Genomic DNA, 26,496 nt, shown 5'->3' with positions numbered 1-26,496 from the left:
AGGTATTACATTAGCAAGGTTATGATGAAATAATACTTGAAATTATAGGGGAAGTAAAAATTAGTATAATTAGACGAGTTTCAATTTAGTAAGTATAGAAGGGTCAGCATTCACAATTACCTTGGAAAAATGCAATAGCCCTTTTTCATTTTCTTCAAGTGTTTATAGTCTTGATGTGTCATTTTATCCTAGTATTTAAAGGAGCAGTAGGATATTACTACATTAACTTGAGCTTTAAATATTCTTATTTGAACATTAATTGATAGAATAAAAATGTTTTTTCTAAGCTGATTTTACTAATCAATCAGAGGCAAGAAAATTCTAGCTTTATTTTTCTATGTCTTATAACTATACAATTTTTGCTTTGTCTTTTAAAAGAATAACATTTTATTATGTCATGTAGATACTATTCCTTGTATTGATCTTCTGGTTCAGTGAGAATGTGCTTTGTTTATGAAAAAGGAAAAGAGCATTTCATTGAAAAATGTTTTTATAAGGAAGTAGAATATAAAAATAACTCATTTGTGTGTTTTTAAAAATTTGTTAATACACTGAATTCAAGCTTGACTTAGGCTGTGTGTATCCTAGGTTTAATAATTTAAAATTTTAAATAATTTAAATAAATTAAACATTTAATTAATTGAAATAACTAAAATTTGTGTCAAATATCAAGTATTTTTTTTTAAAGATATTTACCACTGTCTCAATGTTTTCATCATTTCTTAAACTTTTACTTTTTCATTTTCTGTTGTATTTGTCATTTATCTGGTACTTTGGAGGATAATTAATAACACTAGTTCTTAGTCATGAGTTGCACTCAGACTTTATATAAATCAGTTGTTTAGAACTTGTAGTACGTTTTCCCATAGAAACAATATTGTGGAAGTAAATCTTTCCTCAAACTAGCCAACTCATGATGTATTGTACCGATAGTATTAGAAAACTGTAATTTATTTGCAATACTTTGGACAGATACATCCCTCTATTATAATCTTGTAAAGATTCTTGTTTACTTTCCCTTTTACTTCTATTTTTTTTAAACTTTTTTCACGAATATTTTATTTTATTTAATTAATTAATTAATTTATTTATTTATTTATTTATTTATGATAGTCACACAGAGAGAGAGAGAGAGAGAGAGAGAGAGGCAGAGACACAGGCAGAGGGAGAAGCAGGCTCCATGCACCGGGAGCCCGACGTGGGATTCGATCCCGGGTCTCCAGAATCGCGCCCTGGGCCAACGGCAGGCGCCAAACCGCTGCACCACCCAGGGATCCCCTCCCTTTTACTTCTTAAGCAAATGTGATGGAGACTTCTCTTCTTAACTTCTGCAGATACCTCCTGTGGCTTTCTGTGGCACCTCTAGTGGAAATTTTGTTCTGTGTATGTGGAAGCTGGGGAGAAGACCTATATAAATGCGAACAAATCTGAGCTTCTTCGATGGATACCTCTTAGTCTTGACCTCAGGGCTTGGCTGACTCTTCTACTACTAAGAACTAACATGTCTCCTTTTCACTGTTCTCTCAACTTAGCCAGTGCATCTTTTCTTCCTGGCCCACTTCCAGTAGGGACACAGTCTCACTTCTTTCTTCCGCTTTCCCAAAAGCAATTTCACAGGCCATGTGGTGGATTCTACGGGTGTGAATGTATGTGTACGTGTTTTCCTTATTCATTCCTTCTTTCCTTCCAATTGCTAGGAAGATGAGAAATGAAAACTTTCTATAGTCACTTCCCTTCTGCAGTCACCCCCCCTCCCCATCCAGGCTGTTTTCTCTTTTTTTGATAGATCATGTTCCATCAGTTTTATAGCCATAAAGGTTATACGTTTTTGAATATTCAAAAGCTATTTCATAGGGGCACCGACTATCCTAGACATCTTAGCACCAATGTTGGGTGTTAGGATTTAGGGAGCAAAGAGCAACAAAGGGCATTTCAGAGTTTGGGAAAGAAAATGAATTTAGGGGCTATAAATATAAACATTATTGTGCCTATATTTGAGGAGGAGAAGAAAAGGGATACAGAATTAGCCATACATTTAGCTGTTGTACTCTTTGCAAACCTCTCTCTCTTTCTAGGTTCCTTGTACTTGAAGCCAGGCAGGGTGGAAGAGGTGGATAAGGAAGGTTGAACTGGGAAAGAGGAAATAAGGAGGAAATCTCTTTGAAGGAGAGCACCAGGAGGGAATTTTTGCAGTCTTAATCGTCCTTTGAAGCAGTTCTTAACCTTTTTTATTTATGTTATATATACACACACATACATGTTTGTGATTGCAAAGCAACCAATTAAATTGAAATAGATGATAATTTTAAAACAAATATTTTGATACTATAATATCTGCTTCTTTATTATCATATAAAGTCTAGAAGTGAGTCTAAGTTTTTTGAAGTGTTGATGTGTAAATGATATTTCAGGATATCTGCAGTGACTATACTATGACACAAAATATCTGAATTCTACTGATGATAAAAATGTGAAGTGTTCCTGATGTGTGACTTGTCTGCATTTATAATTGAAGAAAAGGCTAAGTTTCCGCGAGAGGTCATTGAAGATAGAGAGTAATATCTTTCCCGTCTAACTTAATGCATTTTCTGAGTTCCATCCCCAGGTCCCTGTATTCCCTCCTATTCCTTGGGATACTTTTGTTTAGCGAGAACAAAGCAGATTAGAGACTGTCTTCATTTAAAAATTATAGTCCCTCTGTAATGAAATAAATTATACCTGTACAAATAGAATGTAGGGAAATCTTAGACATGCAGGCCATAGCAGACACTGATCTAGTACTTTTACATACTATATTTGATTTTAGATATTTCTCTTACTTATGGGTGGCATTTAACTTGTGCCTTTTTAGAAAGACGTGAAATGATTGGCAAATTAAAGCACAATGCAAAATAAGATGTAAATGAATTCAGCAGTGAGTGAGTTTTATAAAAAAAAAAAGGGAGCTTATTTTGTATACAGGAACAGGTTGTTTTTGTTTTTAATGAATGTCAGCAACTTTACAAAACAAAGATAACTAAAAAAAAAAAAACAAAGATAACTAAATGAACATTAGACTGACCTAGGGACAGATCATTTCATTTCCCTGTCTCTCAACTTTCCTCTACACAAATCGATGCCAGTTAACTATTCTGTGTACCTCAGAGAGTTGTTGTCAGGAGAAATGAATGAGATAATTGAAAGTAAACACTTTTAAACTGCCGAGCACCTTACTAATATAAGATGGTACCGTTATTAGTTTTGGTGTTAGTGATGAAAAGTAACTCACAAAATTCAAAGAGTGTAGTGTGACCAACACAACTAAATCTAAGATATAGTTGTACAGTGGGTTGGGACTCTAATCTGGTCTAATGTCTTCATTTTGTGCAGGAAAGGAAAGAACTCTAATATTTATTTAGTGCCTATGAAGTGTCAGAAGCAGTGCTGGATCTTTTCATATATTACCTTCTTTAGTACCCAGAATAACTTTATAAAGCTAGGTATTAGCACTTCACACCGCCCCCACCCCTTTGTGAACAGGTGAGAAAATGAAGACATAAAATGTAGCATGACCAATATCATAGCTAGTTAACCAGGACCCAGAATTTGAATTTGATCTTTCTACTCTACTGTCTGAGGTAGAGGCTCTGTGCTTCTAAATGTTATCTCTGCTGGTTTTTGCTAGTTGAGTTTCAGTGTCCTGGGAAACTGTGGTTGACTTCTTGTTTATGTTTTCTATTCTAAATGTATTCATTGTGGGCTACCCACTTAACTGTTCTATTCTGCCCTCTTGGGAAAAATAAAATAACTCTGCCATTTGGGGCCTTTACAGATTTCCAGTTTTTCAAGTCTCATCTGAGTTCTTAGTATACCCAGTGACCCTTAAGGTCACTAATCACCTCTGCAGAGGTTAGCCAACCAATCCTGTTCCCACTCTCGAGAGAATAAAGTGAGGCTCCCTGTTAAGAACTTTCTTTTTCCAACTTTTTTCTTCCATCACCCAAAGCAAGATACAGTTTTGAGTTTTTAAAGATTTTATTTATTTATTCATGAGAGACAGAGAGAGAGGGGGGCAGAGACATAGGCAGAGGGAGAAGCAGGCTTCCTATGGGGAGCCCGATGCAGGACTCGATCCCAGGACCCCAGCATTACGACCTGAGTGGAAGGCAGATGCTCAATTACTGAGCCACCTAGGTGCCCCCTGAGATATAAGTTTATCCTGACTTTACTTCCATTCTCCCTGTTTTAAAGGAGTGACTGTTCTTTTCATCTGAAAGAAACTCTTCTTACACCTCTGCTGTTGATCCCCCAACCACCCCAAAGTTGCTTTAAGATGTTGCTTAAACATCTTTTTTACCTTTTGTTTCATTTCTTCACATGAGAAAACTTTTTTTTTTCAAGCCTCCACCTTTCTGAAAAGGCATCACTTATCTTCGTCCTATTCTTGATATTTCTTCCTTCTCTTCTCTCATTATTTTCAGTAGCCAGATTCATTGGTGCCTTTGCATTGTGGCTATTATGCTGTCTTTCTTCCTTGATGCCACTTCCCACTATCTAAAATCCCCTGATTTACCTAGCTCAGTAGGTTTTATTACCATCTCTAGGATTCTCAAGTACAACTTCTCAGTCTGCTGAGAAGGTACATTTTCAAGCATAAATACTGGTAGCCTCTGTTGCTCACATCCTTCATATGTCTTCTTGACACAGTCACTTTCCCTGAGTGATCTTGTTTTTTCATGTTAATCTTCAGCCACTAGTGATAACTCCTAAGTTTTTATCTCCAGCCATCTTTCTCTCCACCATTTAAACCCATTTTTCTGTTTTTACCTGTGGGTGACATAAATTGAAGTATTCCCAAATAAACACGTTCTCCTGTCACTCTACTGTGACCCCTTCTCCCGATTTTCCCCTTTATTTTTCTCCTCAAAAATAACAACCAACCATCCCCCATACAAACACTCCCCCCCCCCAATAAAAACAACAACAACAAAAAAAACTGCAACTCATATCACCTTGTTCTGTGCTTCCTGAAGACAATTTTGGAATTGCTGAAAATTCTTCTCTTGACGGGGTGAAGATGATGTTCCCACAGATGGATGGGTTGCAGATCTTCTAAGAAGTATCATGTAAGGTTTGGTTTTCTTATTTAGTATCATGTTAGTTGCTTTATAAGAAACTTACACTGTATCTGACCTACATTTAAGTCAAAGTTACATGCATGCATTATGGCCCATGCCTGATGCTCTGCAAACGGTGGTGGTTTTAATTAGAAACTGAGGATATGAGTGCTCCACTTCTTTCTTTCTTTCTTTTTTTTTTTTTTAAAGATTTTATTTATTTATTCATGATAGCCAGAGAGAGAGAGAGAGGCAGAAACACAGGCAGAGGGAGAAGCAGGCTCCATGCCAGGAGCCCGATGTGGGACTCAATCCCAGGAGCCTGACACGGGACTCGATCCCAGGACTCCAGGATTGCGCCCTGGGCCAAAGGCAGGCGCCAAACCACTGAGCCAGCCAGGGATTCCCCGCTCCATTTCTTTTTTTTATAAAACTCTAGTTTCCTTTCAATATCTAGAGTAAATCTTGGATCAGAAAAATTTATTCTGGATAAGAACCTTTTATTGTTAGCAACCTAGACATCATTTTTCTAGATCTTTGGACAGTGTTTTAATTCACCCACATCCTTAATCAGTGTTAAATTGCTAGCGATAGAATCTTTGATATTCAGAGATGAGGTCTGACGTATAGAGTATAGAAAAGAGTTCAAACCAGAAACCTGTAATACCTGTTTAGCCTGTGTTATAACCAAGACTGGGCAGATTCTCTGCAGGATCCACTTTGGGGAAGCTCTACATAGTGGCTTGTAATGTCTTTTATTTTCTAAAACTTTTGTGTGTTTTGGTTAAACTCTTCTTCAGACACTTTACTATTCAAGCCACTTTAGGAAGTGAAGTTATATCACAGTTACACTGTGAGCCATTTTAAAAAGGGTTCATAAAAGGCAAAGTAATTAGTATTGTCCCAAGTGCCATTATTTAACTGTGGTTTCAATTTGTAAAATATTTAGAAGTGTGGAAGATTAAGTAACTTTTCAATAGCAAAGATTTGTTGAAGGTTAGCTTTTTGGAAGTACTCTGATAGAATCCTAGGAAAAATACAACTTTGGTACATGCGTGTGTTAGGTGAGTTTACAGACTAGAAAATTAGATGTAACTAAGAAACTTGATTTCATCCTGAACAAGTGGGTAACCAGGATGATCTAGTGTAAATCCAACCCTGGCTGCCCCATTGTTCACCAAAATACCAGAGATTTTTCATGCTCTGGATACCAGAGGCTTATTGTCTTTTGCATTGTTCTTGCTGTCTCTTCCTTACTTACTTTAAAAAGGAATCGAATATTGGGAATTACATTTAATGTCCCCATTTTAATTACTTGCACATTTCACTTTTACAAGTGGTCCGTTTGAACATATAAATGTGATTCAAATATTATTAATTTTTAACTCTCAACTTGTTGCTTTATATTGACACCAGCTAAATAAGTATCTGGCCAGGACAAAAGGACTCCTCCTCAGTTACTTAGAGGAAACCAGTTAGGGGGCCCTGCTTATCTTTCTGTTGTGCAAGGTGAGGCTTTTGCATGATCTTGAAGCAAATGAGGGTGCAACAGCTCTGGCTTTTTATAAGGAGAAGTGAGCCTAGAGGTTCCACAGGCATCTGGGGATTTGAAATTTATCACATATGGACACATGTCTTATGTTCCAAGTCTCAGCATCTCTCCTTCCCCCAGTAAAATTAAAAAGTAAGTAAATAAAAGAATTCCTTTCTACCCTTTTCAGAAATAGTATTCTGAAATTTTGGTACCCAGCATTTCCAACTTAGTGTTATATTTGTTAGTGCAGTGATTTTTTTTGTTTTTTCAGTTGGTGAATTTGATTTTGGAAGTACTTATGGGATATGAAACTACTATGTGCATATCAGAAGCTCTATGATACCTACTATTTAGAAACCTAGTTTTTTGTTTTTTGTTTTTAAAGATTTTACTTACTTATTCATGAGAGACACAGAGAGAGGCAGAGAGAAGAGAGAGAGAGAGAGAGAGGCAGAGACAGGAGAAGCAGGCTCCATGCAAGGAGCCCAGCATGGGACTCTATCCCTGGACTCCAGGATCACGCCCTGAGCTGAAGGCAGATGCTCAACTGCTGAGCCACCCAGGTGTCCGGAAACCTAGTTTTTATTAAGATGATCTAGCTTTTTAAACTCTTCGTATGTCTAAGCTGAGTATTTAAGGACCACTGAACTCAGTAGATAAGAAGGCTATTTTTAGAAACAAGATACTTTGTGATTAAGACAGACTTTGGAGAGGGAGACAAACCATAAGACCCTCTTAATCATAGCAAACAGAGGGTCACTGGAGGGGAATGGGTTGCGGGGACAGAGTAACTGAGTGATATCCTTAATGTCCTTAAGGAGAGTGTGTGATGTAATCAGCACAGGGTATTATTGTATAAGATTGATGAATCACTGACTTCTACCTCTGAAACCAGTAATACATTATACGTTAATAATTGAATTTTTTTTAATAAAAATTTTGTTTTTTAAAGGCAAATTTGGGGATCAGAAAGACTTGGATTTCAGTTGCAGCTTTAACGTGATTAGCTATGTCTTTGGGCAAGTCATTGAACCTCTGAATCTGTTTCCTCAACTGTCAAATGGGGATAAAAACAAACTCTTTCGTGTATTTTAAGACACAGGATTTTAGAAGACTACTTAACCTAATTATAATTAAAATAGTTACTTAACATACGTATGTAAGGCATACCATGCTTTAGGTCTTTACACTTTTATAAATTATATTAATTCACTTAATCCTTGTAATTATGAAGTAGATATGATTGTTTTTGACAATTTATAGAAGGAAACTGAGACACAAAGAGATCAGTGACTTGCCTGAAGGTCACACAAATGTGATAGAGTTGGGGTCTGGTTCCAAAGTCCTTATTCTCAATGCAACACTATACAATCTCTCCTAATGTTCTTTTTTCTAAAATAAAGTATGTGTGGGCTCAAAAAAAAAAAAAAAATAGTAACAGTTCTTTTCTTTCTTTTTTTTTTTTTTTTTTTTTTTTTTTTTTTTAGTAACAGTTCTTTTCTAATGCTAAAACATAAAAGGAAAAAAATTCCCAAATTAGAGCAGGGTTGAAGAAAGTTTAACCTAAATTTAACAACGAACTTAATTTTATCTAGTTTACTCCTTGTGTTATTGACCTCACTGAAACCTATTGCAGTTACACAAACACATCATGGTACTAAATGTCTTGTACCTAATGTTTTATTCCCAAATGACAAAAGATCAGTGTTATGTCATTGTCTCTGCTTTTGCCTCTTTTTCATTTCAGTGTCTTGGCTATCTTTTCCTGGGTAGGATCCTTGTGTTTGTACTCTACTTTCATGCATTATTATCACCCCTAAAATGGTTTGCCACCTCCCACATTTGTCCTTTTATACCTCAGCTGAGTAGTGGCTGTGATCCAGGAGCTTGACACTCTTTGCCTATACAAAGGCTGTCAGCTGTCCAGGAGAAGTTCCAGATCATGATTTCTGTAGCCTCTGCGATTTTAATAGTATCAGGCTTCCATGTTGATAGCTATTATGAATATAAATAATGATAAACTAAATGTTTTCTTAAAAAGCACCTGTGTAAAAAAAAAAAAAAAAAAAAGCACCTATGTATTTCACTTTTCTTTCTTTGCTTCTTTTTGAGAGTAGTAGTGACCACAACAACATAATTTTAGTTTTCTCTAATTTTGTGGGCCATTGCCCTTTGATTTGTCACCTTTTGTGATTCTTGTCTGTTAATATATGGTCCACCTTATACTGTGTTTAAATGAAATTAACATTTATCAAATAAGCCATTGGATTTAAAATTTCTCTTCTGTATATTATCTTTCCGTTACCAAAAAATAAACAGTAAAAGAAGTTGCTAGCATATATTCATACAGGCAAATAATACCTACTTTGTATTCATTAATAAGATGGTACTATTCACACACCAACACTACCTTTCCCACTTCATTGGTCACCCAATTGTTATATCTGTTTAGGATTGTTTCCCATTTTGCAGTCCATACTTTGCATATAGATCAGTGATGAAAGCATTCTTCAGGGTAACCCTGGAACAATAATTTGATCTCAGATTCTTCTGGGAACCAAGGAGAGCTAAAAAAGAATGTGTCTTTCAAAAGGGATGAACTGAATGTAGCTCACTTATGAAATGGATAAATGGATAAAAGTGGTAACAGATGCAATACCTTATTTGATTTAGGAAACTGCAGAAAGTAGTTTTGATTTTGGTGTTGGCTTCATGCTTACATAAGATTCAGCAAGGCCTATTTTGCTTTGGAAACATGTCTACTGGACACATTGAGTCTTGATGCTGAGATAATTTTTTTGTGGTTCTTAGTTTGCTGACACTTTTCAGGTTTTGAAATCCTATCTTTTCTCTATTGGTTTGACCTGTGTTATTCCACAGTTTTTTTATTTTATTTCTTCCATTCATTTTATTCATTCCGTCAACCAAGAGATGTTTATTCGGCTTGTACTTTGCACTAGGTAGTGTGTCCTTCACTGAGGTTGCTGTGATTGAGCAAACACAGATGTCCTCATGGAGTCTTCATTTTAATGAGGGAGACAGTACTTAAATCAGTTGTCCCACAAATCACTGTAAAGCTTAGTGATAAACTTAGTGAAGAGAGGTGCAGTGTCATAAGAGTTGTCTGTGGGGAGTTGACTGAATCGATATCTACAGGGTAAATGGAAATTACCCAGGCAGAGAGGGAAAGGCAGGTAGGTCATTGCAGGCATAGGAAATAGTTGCGAAAAAGCCACATGGAGAGAGGAAGCATGGTAGGTTTGTAGAACTTAAGGAAAGCCTGTGTATCTGGAGTGTATAGACAGAAGTCTAAAGCAGAGGTGGGAAAAGTAGGTTACAGGATCATTCCAAGGAGTACCACGAAGGCCATGTTCAAGACCTTTTTGTTTATCCTCAGAGCAGAAGGGTTCTAAGATCCCATTTCTGTCTCAAAAAGCTCATCCTGTGAGAAGAGATTAGAGAGGCTTGCATGAGTGTAGAAAAACCCATTAAGCTATTGCTTAATGTCATTTTAATGAATTCTAAGTTATAAAATGATACCTGTGTTTCACCATCTTTGTGCTTTGTATTTGGAATTTTCATTGTGGAAGCTTGTCTCTCTGTTTGCCTTGCAAAGGCCCCTGAGTCTACCTGGAAGTAAGTGAAAGTGAAGGTTACTTGCTACTCTAGCTCTGTGGCTGTTTTGTCTCAGATAATCAACTGTTAGTCTCAGAGAATAAGCTGGGATGAATTGAGGTCCGACTTACCATAATTTGATTGGTTTCTTATTTTTTGTCTATTAGATATGAAACTTGTGGTCGTGGTGGTGGTGACCGTAGCAGCAGCAACAGTGATAGTAGCAAATACATACGTATCAGGCACTGTTCTGGGTGTTCTGCATGTATCCATCCATTTATTTCTCATTCAGTCTCATGAGCTGTTGGAACTTCTATGTTCTCTTCTTAGAGATGAGGATAAAGCCCAGAGAGATTATGAAATTGTAGAGCAGGGTATGAACTCAGATAGTTTACTTCCAGTATCCAAGCTCTTAAAACCATTCCTCTAAGTCAAAGGTCATATGTGGCAGGTTAGAGAGGTTAGAGCCCTCTCAAAGGTCAGACTGCATATGTCAGGGAAGCAGGACCCCAGCCCAAGCACTCTGACTTCAGAGCCCCTGCAATGTTTCCAGGGGAATTACAGCCATCAGGAGAATAGTTTTCTTTAAGTCGAGGAAGGTCAGGTGGCCCGGGTGGCTCAGCGGTTTAGCGCCGCCTTTGGTCCAGGGTGTGATCCTGGAGACCCGGGATCGAGTCCCGTGTCAGGCTCCCTGCATGGAGCCTGCTTCTCCCTCTGCCTGTGTCTCTGCCTCTACCTCCCTCTCTCTGTGTATCTCATGAATAAATAAATAAAATCTTTAAAAAAAAAAAAAAGTCGAGGAAGGTCAAGTTTCAAATGTCTGTAACTAATTTATTTTACAGAGTGGCAACCCATTTTCTTTTAGTGTTTTCTAGACATCATAAATCATTAAGAACACATTTTACGTATAGTTTTGAAATCGCATTGTTCCATAGATGTATACTGTATTTAAACTTCTTTAATTTTAGGTAATAAGGTGTTTTATGTTGAGAATAATTAAAAGTGTATGAGACTACCACCATAATGAGGACAATGAAAAGATACAAAGTGTTGATGAGTATATACAGCAGCTAGAACTCTCCTGTACTGCTGGTAGGAGTGCAAATTAGTGCCATCACTTTGTAATACTGTTTGTTAGTATTTACTAAGACTGAACACGTGCATATTCTATGACTCAGTTCCCCTCTTAAGTAAATACTCAACAGGAATTTGAATATATATTCACCAAAAGACGTCTACAAGACCATTCATGAGATGTGTGTATAATAAATAATAGCAAAAAACTAGTAAGTACCCAAGTGCCCATCAGTAGTAGGTAGATAAGTTGTGACATGTTCATCTAATGAAATACTGTATAGCAACAAGAATAGTTGACAGCTGCATGCAACAGTAGGATTAAATATCAGTTGAATATCATAACGATAAGTTTGGATACATGTCTTTCCAGACCTTTAAAAATATGTGCATATAGATTCATTTCAGAAGGGAAACTGCTGGTTTTCTTCTCTATAATAGGCCAAGCTACTGTGAATACAGGCCCCAAATATAATGGCACAAACACAATAGAGTTTATTTTTCATTCACACACAATAGTCCAGGGTCGATGTTCAGGTTGGGATTTGGGTGCGGGCCTCTTACCACTCCTTGCATTCTTTCAGGAACTTGAGCCAGGGTTGTGTCTGACATCTTCAACATGTAGCTCCAAAGTTGTACCTCTGCCTATGTTCTGTTGCAGAGACCATCATCACAAGGCACACCAAAGTGTGTGAGTGTTAGGAGTAAGGATAAGAGGTGGAAATATTGTCTGCTTTTGTGCCCAGGAAGAACATACTTTGATAGTCAGTATACATTGTTGTGCATATTATTTCTGCTGTTTTGTGATTTTTTTCCCCTCCTCCCAGCATACTAGTACATGGTAACTCTCTTTTCATGTCAGTGAATGTGGATCTCTTTCTGTTTTTTATTTTTATTTTTTTTAAAGATTTATTTATTTATTCATTCAGAGAGAGCAAAGAGAGAGGCAGAGACACAGGCAGAGGGAGAAGCAGGCTCCTTGCAGGAAGCCCAATGTGGGACTCGATCCTGGGTCTCCAGAATCACACCCCGGGCTGCAGGCGGTGCTAAACCGCTGCGCCACCGGGGCTGCCCCTCTTTCTGTTTTTTAATGGCAGTAAATCACCTCTTTGAATGGATGGGGTGAATTATAATTTAACATGCTTATATTGGTGGTTTGTTTCTTTCAGGTTTTTGACTATTACTAACCATGGTATCAAGTGAATATACTTGATAAGAAGATTGGTTTTTGTAGGGTAGTATTATTAACAATAGAATTTGATGGCTCAAAAAGTAACCCCATTTTTAAGGTTTTGATATACATATTGGTCTCCAGATTAATTGCCTTCAGTGTTCATTCTTATTTGGTGTATTCATCATTTTTATTGTTTTTAAGTAAGATTTTCATTTGTATTTTGACAGTCATTTTTGTTTATTTCCAAAGACATTTTTGTTTTATTGTAAAATCGATCAGTCTGTTTCTTTTTTGATTTCTGCATTTGGTGTCCTACTTGGAGTTACTCTTAGATTATAAAAATAGCTATATTGCCTTCTTTAGGTTTATATTTTTATTCTTGGTATTTATATTTCTAATCCACCAAGCAATGCTTTATTTTTTCATAAGAGATGCACAGAGAAAGAGGCAGATACATAGGTAGAGGGAGAAGTAGGCTCCCTACAGGGAGCTTGATGTGGGACTCGATCCCAGGACTCTGGGTTCATGACCTGAGCCAAAGGCAGACGCTCAACTGCTGAGCCACCCAGGCACTCGAGTAATAGTTTTTACATAGAACCTGTCTTACTATTTGTCAAATTGTTGGCTAATTGTCCCAATAGCATTATTTGTTGTTTTGATGTTGTCCAATATATAGAATTGTGTGAATATATATAAAAGTCTTACCACGTGTTTTAATATATCTTTAATAGTGATTAGGTTGGAGTAAGGTGGAAAGTATCAGTTCTCTGAGCCATTTGAAGCAGTGAGAGCCACATTGCTTCAGACAAAAGGTGGCATCACTAAGCATTAAACACATATCATGGAAAAGGTGAAGTAAGTCCCTTCTATTGGCTCAGAAAATGTGATAGATATGCTTTTACATTTGAAAAATCCTCTCCATTGTCCTAGCTGGCCCCCAGTTATAGGTTTACCATCTGATTTACATGGGGCTGCATTTGACTCTTATTTCCTGTGCTTTTTGGGCTCTCTCATATTGCTTCAGGGGGAAGTCAGTATACCTGCCCAGCTAAACGCTGGTTGACCCTAAAAGTGATTCTTTTTAGTGAGAATTGAGATCATGATAAGTTTGAGTACTGGTTGTTATGTTTTTTTTTTTTTTTTCAGCGAAAATGTTATGTCAGTTTAATTTATTTAACATGTGTGATTATTAAAGTTATTGAAAATAACCAAAGTCCTTGAATCCTGATAGACATTGTATTAACATAATTTTCTCTCTCGGTTTACATAATGTGGCCTTGAACTAGTCTGTATGTGTGCACCAATTTTAAGTCTTCTGAAAAAAGAAACCTTTCTTCCTTACTTGATGTATTTTGCTTAGTTAGCAATCATGCTCAGACTTTGTGAACAACAGAAAGAAAAAAGTTAGGTGTTGGACGGATAACTCAAGGGCCTAGTGGAACCACCCATCTAACCTCCCAGGCTCACCGTGTTTGTTAAGGTTCCTTTGGTTACAAAAACAGAAGCTAACTCAAACTGAAAGGACTCTTGTGGAGTTTGCAGTCTTGAAGGAATTGCTACACAGCTAAATTTTGCACAGAGCAAGAATCTAGGGCCTTGAGCATTGGGAGCTTCTGAGCCCTCCCTTGAGTGCTTTCATCAGGGTGACACAGCTGTGACCATATCGTCATACAATTGTCAGATTCCCAAGAGAGAATCTGATTTGCTTGATGGATGGAAAGATAGAGCCATCTGTAGAAGATTGAATCATATTAATTTGCTAGTCGGACTGTTTTTATCTCAGAAAATGCAGTTTCTCTTTCAGCTTAAAAGCACAGACAGGTTTTGAGCAGCTCTTCTAAGTGTCAGGAGAATCGTGAGATGGTGAGCCTTCCCAACTAATGTCTACTACATGTACCTTTGATCTTCTCCACTCCATAGATCTTGATTTCTTCATGGTTCTTTTACTATTTTGCTACAAACCCCCAGAAAAACCCCAACCCTAGATCAGCTTCCCTATACAGGGAAGCTAAATACTGTTGGGGAAAATGACACAACTCTTGAGATGGCCCTTCCCTTTCATTGGGTAGCTGGAGATTTTCCTAGTCATTATTTTTCTGTAAGGCATCCATGGTAGTATGGGTTCTATGTGTGGTCATTAATAATTCCACATTTCACTGTATACTCTTCTGGTCTAAAAGTATGGCACAGTTAACTAGTGGGGAGACCACTGCTTCATACTAGTTCTTTCTAGTTGAAAGTTTCTATTAATTGTCTCCACCCCACCCAACCACTGAAGTTCTTGATTACTTTGAACCATAGTCATAGTCCATTAAAGTTGTGTGTTTTCAATGGAGATAACCTTCAGGTTGGTTTCAGCATATAAGCTGTTGTAGATAAACAGAAGGAAGCATCTCCTGGCCATCATTTTGCTTCAGTATTCTGGCTGATGTAATGTTTTTTGAGACTTAACTTTGCACTGAAATCATGTATTTGGATTCTGTTGTTAGAAAAAAAAATTCTCTTTATATGTGTAAATGGGCTATTCTCATACAAAATAAACTTCAGAGTTTGTACAACCAAAGTGAGCTATACGTTATTTATGCCATAGATGAAACAAATCATCTGTGGCAAGTATATTTGTGGAAACCCCAAAACTCTGAATTGAAGGCAGTTCATTTCATTGATTTACAAAGAAATAACTGTTAAACAATTTCTTTTGGGTGAGAGATATAAAAATTTGATATCACTGTCTTTTATGTTATTTTAATATTAAATTTACTTAAAATTCTTCATCTCCCCATGTGTTCCCTTTCCCCCTTACACATACCTGCAAGCCCATGTATATGCACACATTCTGATTTTCATGCTATATTACATATAACAACAACAGTAAGAAGGAGCTTCTCAAATGAGGGAAAGAGTATATTAGTAGTGGATCAGATCAAATTTTGAGATTTCTTGTAAGAATGTGTTCTAAACAGAAACTCAGTTAAAGGTAAATGATTGTAAAATAGTAAGTAAGCATCCTGGAGACAACTTGGGGAGCCGGAAAGAGCTAGACTTTGGAATCATCTCGACTTGGCTTTGAATCCCACACCTGATTCTATCCGTGTAACTTCTTTGAGTTTCTGTTTCTTTTTCTGTAAAGTATATAGGATTAATGTAATATACTTTGAGTTACTGGCACATAGTAGATATGTGAATAATAAGGTGCAATCATTATTTTGAATTAGTTTGTCAAAGATAAAACAAATTGCTTTATTTATTTTATTCTGGTAGTTGTCCTGGAAAGCATGTATTCTCTTTCTCTTGTTTTTACCCTTAAAGAAAATTGAGTTATCAATAATGGGTTTGGTGTAGCGACTTTGCTGATGTGGTACAGCTACTTTAGACCCAGGATGCTGACTTAAACTAGTTTTCAGTTTTATCTTTGGACCTAAGTAAAGGTCTATTTAAAGATTATCTAGTGTAAAAAGAAAAGAAAAGGGGGGTGATTGTAAACTAAAGCTACCACAGATGAATGAAGTTAGTGTTGTTTCACTACTTAGTTTCCGCCGATACTACATTGAAGGGAATTGGAGCCTTCCTTCTCTGTCCAGTCCTGGGAGGGCCTCTAGCATCTTCTGTCTGACCTTTACCCATCCAGTTGACAGTGCTAAATTGGCCGCCTCTGACTACCAGTGGTAGACTGGAGTTTCACATTGCCTTCTGAGATACTTTGATTGAAATATCTGCCAGTGGTTTAACTACAGACTTTTGTAGGGTAAAAGCAAACTACTACATAAAATGCACACATTGAATCTAAGATGAATCCAATTTCACAAACATTAAAATGTTAAAAAAATGTATAAATCCAGGAAAGACATAAATTGAAGAACTCATTAGTGAGTTTTTGGTGACCTTATATGTGTTGATAAAATTAAGGTCTTCCTACCTCTTGTCTTCTGATTCCTACAGAGCCCTCAGTGGCTCCTGAGAAAGGGCCTGGGTAAAAATCAGGTCAAGATTTAATTAGGGCACAGTCTCTTAGACAAAGCTTGGACTGAGCATCTTTCTGGGCCATTACTGATAACATGTACTTCTTTTTCTTTTGTTGTATAACTCTTTCTGCACTCTCTCTCTCTCTTTTTTTTTTAAGACTTTATTTTCTTAATTTTAGGTTCACAGCAAAATTAAGAGAAAGATACAGAGGTTTTCCATATACCCTTTGCCCCTACTCATGCATAACATCTCCCATTTTCAACATCCCCCAATAAAGTCAGTTCTTTTTGTAAACTTTCTTTTATAATCTTCTCATTCCTTATTCAGTGGTATGAGGTCAGAAATGAATGTTCAGCACTGGATGTAAAGAAAGGCAATATGTAGAAGTAATACTTTGTCATTATTTACTCTGCATTTATAATTGTGTGTGTTCTGTTGTGGAACTCTCCAGCAACCTCTAGCCCTCAGTGAACCAACCATTTTAGAAGGTGGCTGATGTATTGACCCTGCATTAAAGTACTACGAAATAAGATCAAGTGGAAACCCTGATCCCAGTGTTGTAAACTCCCTCTCTTGCCCCGTTTAATTTATTGGTAAAATTCAAGTGTGTGATCTTCCCTATATGACCAAAAAATTTCCTTGTGACTGGCTAATCTGGAATGTTTCTTTTTTCCTCCTTAAATTAAAAAACAAACCCTGTACCATACCCATACTTGGGTATTGAAGTTTCTGCAAGTATTTTATTTCTAAATAATAAGAGTTGAAAGCCTAGGAATGAGTGAAATAAAAACTTTTTAATTGTATGAAAAAGACTTGTGAGGTAGCAAATCAGAATATTCTAGTGACATTTTTCTCTTTGTCATTGGCTTTAGCTTAATTAAATTGTGGGAAAATCAGGTCAGAAACATGAATAATCATTGTTAAGGTTTGTTCTTAACCTCTGAAGTGGAATATGGGAAGATGGCTAACCTGTCTGACCTGTCATAGGTGACATGATTCGTATTTATAAGGGGTTAATTTAAACTTGGCCTTAAAGATTTTGATGAGTAATTTAATGGCTTTCTTTTGTGTTTTAGGTTTTGATTTTTCAGTTGTATGGTTGTAGAGAACCTTTTCCTGCCGTAAACAAACTGTAAAGGGGGGATATTGCCTTTAAACCAGTGAAAGCAGATGGGTAACTTTATGCATGAAATACAATTGAAATCTCCCTGTAACGATTTTATAAGTAATTTATCATCAGTTCTTTCTGTCTACATAATTGTTTGGAACTTGGTTGTTTTTCCTTACATACTTGAGTTTAAAGTGAGCACCCTACTGACTGGGAAGGTAGTTGAATTACTTGGGTGGATGACTGTACCACAGCCCATACACTATGCAAAACCACAGCTGTAAAAACCCTCATTTATAGTGAGAGTCTGTTACTCTTTGCTGTTTTCTGATGTCTTTGGTGTTTGTCTAACAAGACAGTTGCAAGAAGTTCATAAAATCTTAAGTGAAAATTTTTTTGCAGTTTGACATGTAAAATGAGAATAGTAACTAGAACAGAGATATTTTTCCCAGCCTTTCCCTTTAACCCACCCCAGGGAGAAACCCCAAACAGCCTGGCTTGACTTAAAGGGGAACATGGTAGAGAAAAACAGTTTCATTGACAGCTGAGGACTGTGATGTCACATTATTCCTGAAAGGATTGAGATTGTTAAGAAGAAATCGACTTAGGGAATAAGAATTTTTTTTAAAGGGATTTTTATTTATTTATGACACACACACACACAGAGACAGAGACACAGGCAGAAGGAGAAGCAGGCCTCCCGCAAGGAGCCCGATATGGGACTCGAACCTGGATCCCAGGATCACACCCTGAGCCAAAGGCAGAAGCTCAACCCCTGAGCCACCTGGGAATAAGAATTTAAATGAGCAATTAAAGTCATAAGACTTTGATTAAAAATTTGGGAAATGTGGAGATTATCAGTTCCTTCATCTACCTCTGGGAAGATTTTAGTGTTTCTTCTAATATAGGGATGAAGAGACACTCTGTTTAACTCTGAATTCCATAGCTACTTGTAGTATAAATTTACCCTGCTTAAGAAAGCTTGATTAGCTATTCCTAAAATTTATGTGAATTTTATATTTATATAGCCAGGCTATTTTTAAAAAGAACAAAGTAGGAAGACTCATACTGCCAGATTTCAAGAATCATTACAAAATGACAGTAATCAAAGACAGTGTGGCATTAGAGAAAGGATAGATAACAAATAGAATCTGGAAATAGGCCCATACATGGTCAATTGTTTGTTTTTAATGCATAGGTGAAAATATACTGAAATGGAGGGAACTTAGCCTTTTTAACAAGTACTTCTGGACAGTTGGACATTTCTATGCAAAAAAAGAGAACTTTGACCCATTTTATACTTTATACAAAACTCAAAAAAAAAAAAAAAAGGATCTACTAAAGGGATACCCGGCTGGCTCAGTCAGTAGAACATGCAACTCTTGATCTTGGGATTGTGAGTTCAGACCCCACATTGGGCAAAGAGCTTACTTAAGAAGAAAACTCCAAAAGCTCTAAAAATGGATCATAGACCTAAATTTTCAAACTATAAGTCTTCTAGAAGAAAACATAGAAGATGATCTCTGTGATCTTGAGTTAGAGATGTCTTAGAAATGACACCAAAAGTATAAGACACAAAGAGAAACAAAATTGATAAATTGAACTTTGTCAAAGTTAAAAACTTTTTCCTTTGTGAAAAACTATTAATGGAAAGAAAACACAAGCAACTGAATGAGAGAAAATATTTGGAAATCATGTGTCTGACAAATAAATTGTATCCAAATAACATAAAGAACTGTAGAAACTTCACATTAAGAAGACAAACCATCCAATAGGCAAAGGGTTTGAAAAGTCACTTCACCAAGAAAGGCAGATTACAAATAAATACATGAAAAGATGCTTAACATCAATAGACTTTAGGGAAATGCAAATTAAAATCATAATTAGGTCCACTGCATCCCTATTAGAATGACTCAAAACAGAGCAATGAAGATATGTATTCCTTTCATTAAAGTGTTTACCAGGTGCTACTAACAGTTCTCCATGCTTTACGTATATTAATCCACCATTTGATCTTTGTAAAACTGTGAGCATTCTCATTATCTATATTTTCAGATAACAGATCTGAGGCTTAGATAAATTGTCCATAGTCACACAGCTAGTAAAGGGCAGAACCAGGAAAATATAATTACAGAATTACATGAACACTGTATTACTCTACCATATTTGGTGAATCATGTGCTTTGGGTTAAGTTAGTAGTAATGATCATTCCCCTTGTGCCAAGAGTATGTGTTTTACAGTAGACATTAAAATGGGGGAAAATATTTTACAGTTGCTCCTGATTTCCTCATACCTTCACATTTTTCCATCTGTTTATGAAAAAAATGTTTTAATTTCCTTTTGTTGCTAACTTTTAACCTCTGCCCATCAGAATAGTAAGGAAATGATGCTCAGAAAAAAGATATATTGCTTCTTGGAGCCAGTCACAGTTAAGGGCAGGGATGTCAGTGCTAGCTGGGAACAGTGCTTTGTTTTCTCCAAACAAAGCAATGGCATGGTGCTGGTGTTTTGTTTTTTTGTTTTTGTTTTTGTTTTTGTTTGAGCAAGAGATATACGCATCACTCAACCATTCAAGGCTGTCACTATCTCACTAACTCCTTTGGCTTCTTGGAACATGAGGCAAAAGAGCAAAGCAGCCTGTGGGGGATGGCCTAGAGTGTTATGTTTGATTTATAAATAATTAACCTTATCATTGAAGAAAGCATTATATGTTTTGTTTTTATCTTTTAAGGCCTGGGGTTTGGCCAAGTCTCATTGGGATCCAGGTGATGATAGTAATGACAAAAGGTCAGGAGCTACCACCGTATCCCTTCAGCCATCAAAAATCAAACAGTTAAAAAAAAAAAATCAAACAGTTAAGTTTCAAGTGTTGGAAATATGAATTTTTCACTTTTCAGTCTCATAAACTAAAGCTACTGTTGCTATAGCAATGATTTTTCGCCTACATAAAATTTGTGTCTGAGACAATTTTTTCTTAAACATGGTTTTTAAAAGTATAAAATGAATAAGCGTAGGCATCATGGCCCTGAAATAATTCTTCAAATGGGAGAAAGGGGATTTGTTTTTAATAATTTCATCAATGTAAACATGAAGTCTTGATCACAATTCTTTCAGTTGATTTCATAGGTGGGAACTCTTCGGTGTAAACTCAAATACAAGTCCCATTTGATTTATAAATATATCTCATTTAAAGCAAGAGTTGAAAAATTAAAATAGCATAAATGCCATAAGTGGCATGGTATTATTCCAGCAACAAGAAGCTTTTAATAGCAGTGGGCTCTTAAGTAGGTTTATATTTTATTCCTGCTGAGCTACTCATAAATGATTACCAGAAAATCATAGTGAAGGTGATAGGTTAATGCTTTCAGTACATGCATTATATATTCCCAAGTTACTAATATATTGAGGACTTAGAGAAATCAAATGTTTTGGGGATGCCTGGGTGGCTTAGCGGTTGAGCGTCTGCCTTCGGCTCAGGGCGTGATCTCGGAGTCCCGGGAGTCCCACATCAGGGTCCCTGCATAGAGCCTGCTTCTCCCTCTGCCTGTGTCTCTGCCCCCCCCCTCTCTCTTTCTCTCTCTCTCTCATAAATGAAATCTTTAAAAAAGAAAAATCAAATGTCTTAAGAAACTTGGATATTACTATGTTGATAATCTTGTTATTACCATTTAGTTTTATTTTTAAAAAAATATTCTTTTTGATTATTTACTTTTTATATTATAATAATTAAGTTACTATGTTCTACTGCAGGTGTTTCATGGTCCTAAGAAAAATGTTGAAGCCTCCTAAGAGTCATGGGATTTATACATGGAAGCAATCTTAGGAATCATTCTGCCCAACTTTTCATTTTATTGGTTGAGAAGTTAATATTTTGAGGCTGAAGTGACACCTATGGATTATTCAAGTTATTGTGGCAGAGACCAAAATTAGATGGATGCCGGCCTCTTGACCATCCATGATGCTGTATCCTTGTTTGCCCTTTCCACATGTATTGATCTTTACAATAGATTTATGCATATGAAAACAAATCTATGAAACAAAATCTATTTATGCATATGAAAACAAATCAGATGCAGTCATCTCTGTTGGACAAGAGGGAGTGAATGAATCCTTAATTCAAATAATACAAGGAAACTATAGCCAATTTTCAGATTTATTTTTGCAATGAGAGAAATTTTATTACATGATGTTGAATATGTAGCATTTAAAAATATTTGATTCCCTACAATTAATGATATTGTAATAGTGTTAAATGTTGACAGATGGTAGTTACACTTGTGGTAAGGATAGCATAATGTACAGAAATGTTGAATCATTATGTCATACACCTGAAGCTCAAATTTTAAAAAATTTAAGGAAAGGGACGCCTGGGTGGCTCAGCAGTTGAGCATCTGCCTTTGCTCAGGGCGTGATCCTGGAGTCCCGGGATCCAGTCCCACATCGGGCTCTCTGCATGGAGCCTGCTTCTCCCTCAGCCTGTGTCTCTGCCTCTCTCTCTCATGTCTCTCATGAATAAATTTTAAAAATCTTAAAAAAAAAATTAAGAAAACAAAGCAAAGAATGTGTGTGTGGGGGGGAGAATAATTGAAAAGATGTGCCAGGATCATAGACACAGAATATATTGGGGCTAATGTCAAAATTCCCAACTGCTTTTAAAGTTATGTAAGTTAAGCTGGATCAACTATTAATGAAATTCAAAAATTTTTAAATAAATAAATTAAGTAAAAAACATTTGATTCCCAGTAAGGAAGTACTAGCAAGCTAGTAGAAAATGGATAAAAGATGGGAGCAAGGAAAATCCTCTCACATTAACGAAAATGTAGAAAGACACTCTAAAAGAAAAGCCAGTTAGAATGAGATATCTTATTCACTTATCAGATTGGCAGTTTTAAGTGGTAATACCTCGCATTAGTGAAGGCAGAGGGAAATAGTCTCTTTACTACGAGTAGGAATGTAAACTGGTGAAAATAGTGAAATATAAAGTGCTCATACACTTTGATTAATCAATTCTATAACTGCAACTTTGTCCTACAAATATCATAATATTAATATGAGATTGAGTTTTCATCTATTTTATAATGTACAAGATAGTTGCTGAATTTTGTTTTTATATGCACACAAAAACAGTAAAAATAGTAATTGCTGAAGTATCATTTAATAATGAACTAGTGTATAAATTAGAACAGTAGAAAAGAATAGAATACATGTAGCAATAGATCTGAATGTGCCAAAATCCAAGATTTATGAAGAGGAAAAAAAATCAAGTATCAGAGCATTTTGTATACTAATAAAAATATATATATTTCTGGGATCCCTGGGTGGCGCAGTGGTTTAGCGCCTGCCTTTGGCCCAGGGCGCTCGATCCTGGAGACCCGGGATCGAATCCCACGTCGGGCTTCCGGTGCATGGAGCCTGCTTCTCCCTCTGCCTGTGTCTCTGCCTCTCTCTCTGTGTGACTATCATAAATAAATTAAAAAAAAAAAATTAAAAAAAAAAATATATATTTCTGCTTTTTCTATTTAAGGATTCTAGTAGGATACAAATGAAAATGTTAACAACTTTTGGGTTTTATTGAGTTTTGATGAGATATATCAAGAGCAGAGGGCACTTTCCTTTTCACTTTAAATCCTTCTGTATTTTGTGAAAAAGAATGTATATATATGCACACACACACACACACACACATTCTGTGCACATATGTTGCTTTTGTTTAAACATTTTAAATCAGGGTGCCTTCCATGGCTGCATCAGTTGAGCCTCTGCCTTGGTTTAGGGTCATGATCCCAGGCTGCTGGGATTGAGCCTGGCTTCAGGCTCCCAGCTCAGTGAGGAGTCTGCTTCTCCCTCCGCCCCCCCCCCCCCCCGCCCTGTCCCTTCACCTGACTTGTGCTCTGTCTCAAATAAATAAATCTTTTTAAAAAATTGTTTAAACAGTAAGTTATGTACATTATGAAAATGATTTTGCTTTGCAACTGTGATTGAGGAAGTCATTCCTTATTTTGAAATATTTTTGAAAAACATGTTCTCGATTTCTTTATAATTAAATTTCTCTATTAAAAAAAAAGCATGTTGAGGGGCATCTGGGTGACTCTGTCGGTTGAGCATCTGACTCTTGGTTTCAGCTCAGGTCATGATCTTGTGGGTTGGGATCAAGCCCCATATCAGGCTCTAGGCTCGGCTCACCAGAGAGTCTGCTTGAAGATTCTGTCCTTCTGCCTGCCCTTCCCCCTGCTTGCACACATGTGCACGTGCACTGTCTCTTTCTCAAATGAATAAATATTTTTAAAAAGATCTTGTTTATTTCTAGGATTCAATTAAAGTGATTGAAATTCAACTAGCAAAATATTCTACCCAACTTGAACCATACACCTCAGTCTTCATTTAGGAAGATAGATATCTAAGAAATATGTTTACCAGGTCATAGAGGTAATCATATTCTTTGACTCTGTAGTTCCATTTCTGGTTCTAGATGCTAAGAAAATAAAATGTTTTCATAATAGTAGAAAATAAGTATAATACAAATGTTCAGCAATTGACTCTTGTTGACTAAACCATGAGATAACAAGATAGAGTATTATGTGGTCTTTAAAAGTATTTGAACACAGAGGCGCCTATGCAGTTCAGTATGTTAAGCCTCCGACTCTTGGTTTCAGCTCAGGTCATGATCTCAGGATTGTGAGACCAAGCTCCGCATTAGGCTCTGCTCTGGGTGCAGAGTCCGCTTGAGATTCTTTCTTTCTCTGCCCCTCCTGTTTAATGCTTTCTCTCTTTCCTCTAAGATAAATCTTAAAAAATATATATGTGTGTGTGTGTGTATATATATATAAAAATATGTGTGTGTGTGTGTGTGTGTGTGTGTGTGTGTATATACAGTAATGCACACAAAATACTACCAGTGGCTACAATAATGCTTTTTGAGTACCAGATATACTTGGTAGAAACCAGGTTTCCTATATTATCTCTAATCCTCAGAGAAACCCGTTAAGAAAGCTGATGTTGACTCTGTTTGATAGAAAAGGAAACTGAGGGTGAGAGGAGTTAGACAATTGTCATGTCTACAAAGATGAGCTTTGTTTTGAAATCCCAGCGTCAAAGGCCTTCATATCCCACTCCAGCACATCTGTATGCTCACAGCTCTTTAAAAAAAAAAAAAAAAAAAAAAGATTTTATTTATTTATTCATGAGAGACAAAGAGACAGAGAGAGGCAGAGACACAGGCAGAGGGAGAAGCAGGCTCCACGCAGGGAGCCCGACGTGGACCTGGATCCTGGGTCTCCAGGATCATGCCCAGGGCCAAAGGCTGCGCTAAACCGCTGAGCCACCCAGGCTGCCCACGCTCATAGCTCTGTACTGTTTCTCAGGAAGAACTGCTGCCTCATCTTTTGGCAGCAATTTATATAATCCACAGTAATGATTTTAAAGCATACCAGGAGTTGAACCTAGAGTCTGTTTGAACTCTGGGATGCCCAAGTAGTGATTCCCTCCATATCTCATTTCCAGTTTGTGATTTAGAATAATCAGATCTGTGCTATCACATTCATGCATGTCTATAATTTATAGGCATATTTGTGATTCTAAGAATAATTAATAATAAATAGTTTCCCACCCAAAAATGCTTGATTTCTCTTTTTGGTAGTAGGAGTATTTTGTTGCGGTTGTTAATTTTCAGTGATTTAGCCAGTGCTGGTGATGAGTATGTGTGTGACTGATTGTATAGCTTTGTGAGTTAACTCTAGAAATACAGGTTCTGGCTTTGAAGATGAACAAGTCATTCATGATGGGTGTGTTGAGTCTGTGATAGTGTCCTCATCATCTCATACTGGGCACAGCGTCCACAGCTGGTGTGCCACTATCAGGTTTCAGGAGCCATTGAGCACCCCCACCCACCCATCTCTGGCAGTCACTAGTGTCCTGCCCAAGAACCATCATTTACTTTGTGTGCCTGTGACATGAAGAGAATTGCAGACACACTGCCAGCAAACAGATATTTATAAAAGATTTTTTTATATTTATTTTATATTTATCAGAGATTGGTTTGATTTTTTTACTTGAAAATTGTATTTTGTTCAGAAGTCATTATTCCAAGTCAGTGCAGCAGAAATAGCTAAAACGTCAAACTGATCCCATCCTTAATTGAAGACAATAGTGTACATGGGGATGATTAAAAGCTAGGCCAGCATTCTCAACTTATGGAAAAACAAGGAAATCAAGATCTGGAGAGACAGATTGCCTCGGTGTGGTTTACATGAAGTGGGACATGCGGTAGAATGCTTGAGCACATTTTCCAAGTAGGTTGTTAATTTTATTCTTAGTTTTCATGATTGAAGTTACAAAATCCATGTAATGAAATACATTGTGATAATGTACAAAGGTAATATGATAATAATTGTTAGCTTTTAGAGGCTGTTCACTTTTTTGGGGGGAGATAGTTACTGGGATTTTCAGGTTGATGTAGATCCGTCCTGGGCAGAAAGTGGTAGGACTCTGCTTTCCTGCCTTGTACTGCAGCACCACTAGCATCTGCCCTACTGGGTGTCAGTTTCTTCATCTTTGTGGAGGTAGGATTTAAAATGTGGTGATGTCCGTTAATTGCTTTTTTTTTTTTTTAAAGGAAAAGTAAAATTATTTATAGTGATTGGTGGTATATGTTAATCTAGTTGAAATCCAGAAGTTTATGTATGCCTTGCATATCTTACTCAGTTTATTTTGATTGGGATAGAAAGGAAAAATTTTTAATTACAGACACATATTGCCTGCTTCAGAAACCCTTATGACTCTGATGATTACATTACATTTTAAAGGAAGACATTCAATTCCTTGGCACTGGGAAACCAGTTTTTTGGATAAAATTTTTTGTAAATGTGAAATTTACTTTTTTATATAGCTATTCTTGAATGCTTTTCCTTTTTAAAAAATATCTTATGCATTATT

At 36.6% G+C, this 26,496-nt stretch overlaps 1 protein-coding gene across 20 annotated transcripts in view; it reads left to right on the top strand.

Annotated features, from left to right (window-relative positions):
- The window catches only part of PLEKHA5 (pleckstrin homology domain containing A5), a 241,865-nt gene that overhangs the window by 31,027 nt on the left and 184,342 nt on the right, over window positions 1-26,496 (top strand). The window contains exon 4 of one of the 20 annotated variants that reach the window (XM_077870881.1): window positions 21,316-25,326. The exons of 18 other annotated variants lie outside the window; for them this stretch is intronic. In XM_077870881.1, coding sequence (XP_077727007.1) covers window positions 21,316-21,388 — 73 coding nt within the window. In that variant the 3' untranslated portion in view covers window positions 21,389-25,326. Of the gene's footprint in view, window positions 1-5,012; window positions 5,047-21,315; window positions 25,327-26,496 lie in introns of those variants that run through there. One more of the 20 variants, XM_077870887.1, reaches the window with a different exon arrangement.

The sequence above is a fragment of the Canis aureus genome, chromosome 25, assembly GCF_053574225.1.
Source record: "Canis aureus isolate CA01 chromosome 25, VMU_Caureus_v.1.0, whole genome shotgun sequence".
In the NCBI taxonomy this organism is placed as follows: Eukaryota; Metazoa; Chordata; class Mammalia; order Carnivora; family Canidae; genus Canis; species Canis aureus.
Note: the sequence above shows the minus strand (reverse complement) of the source record. Positions and strands in the feature narration are given on the sequence as shown.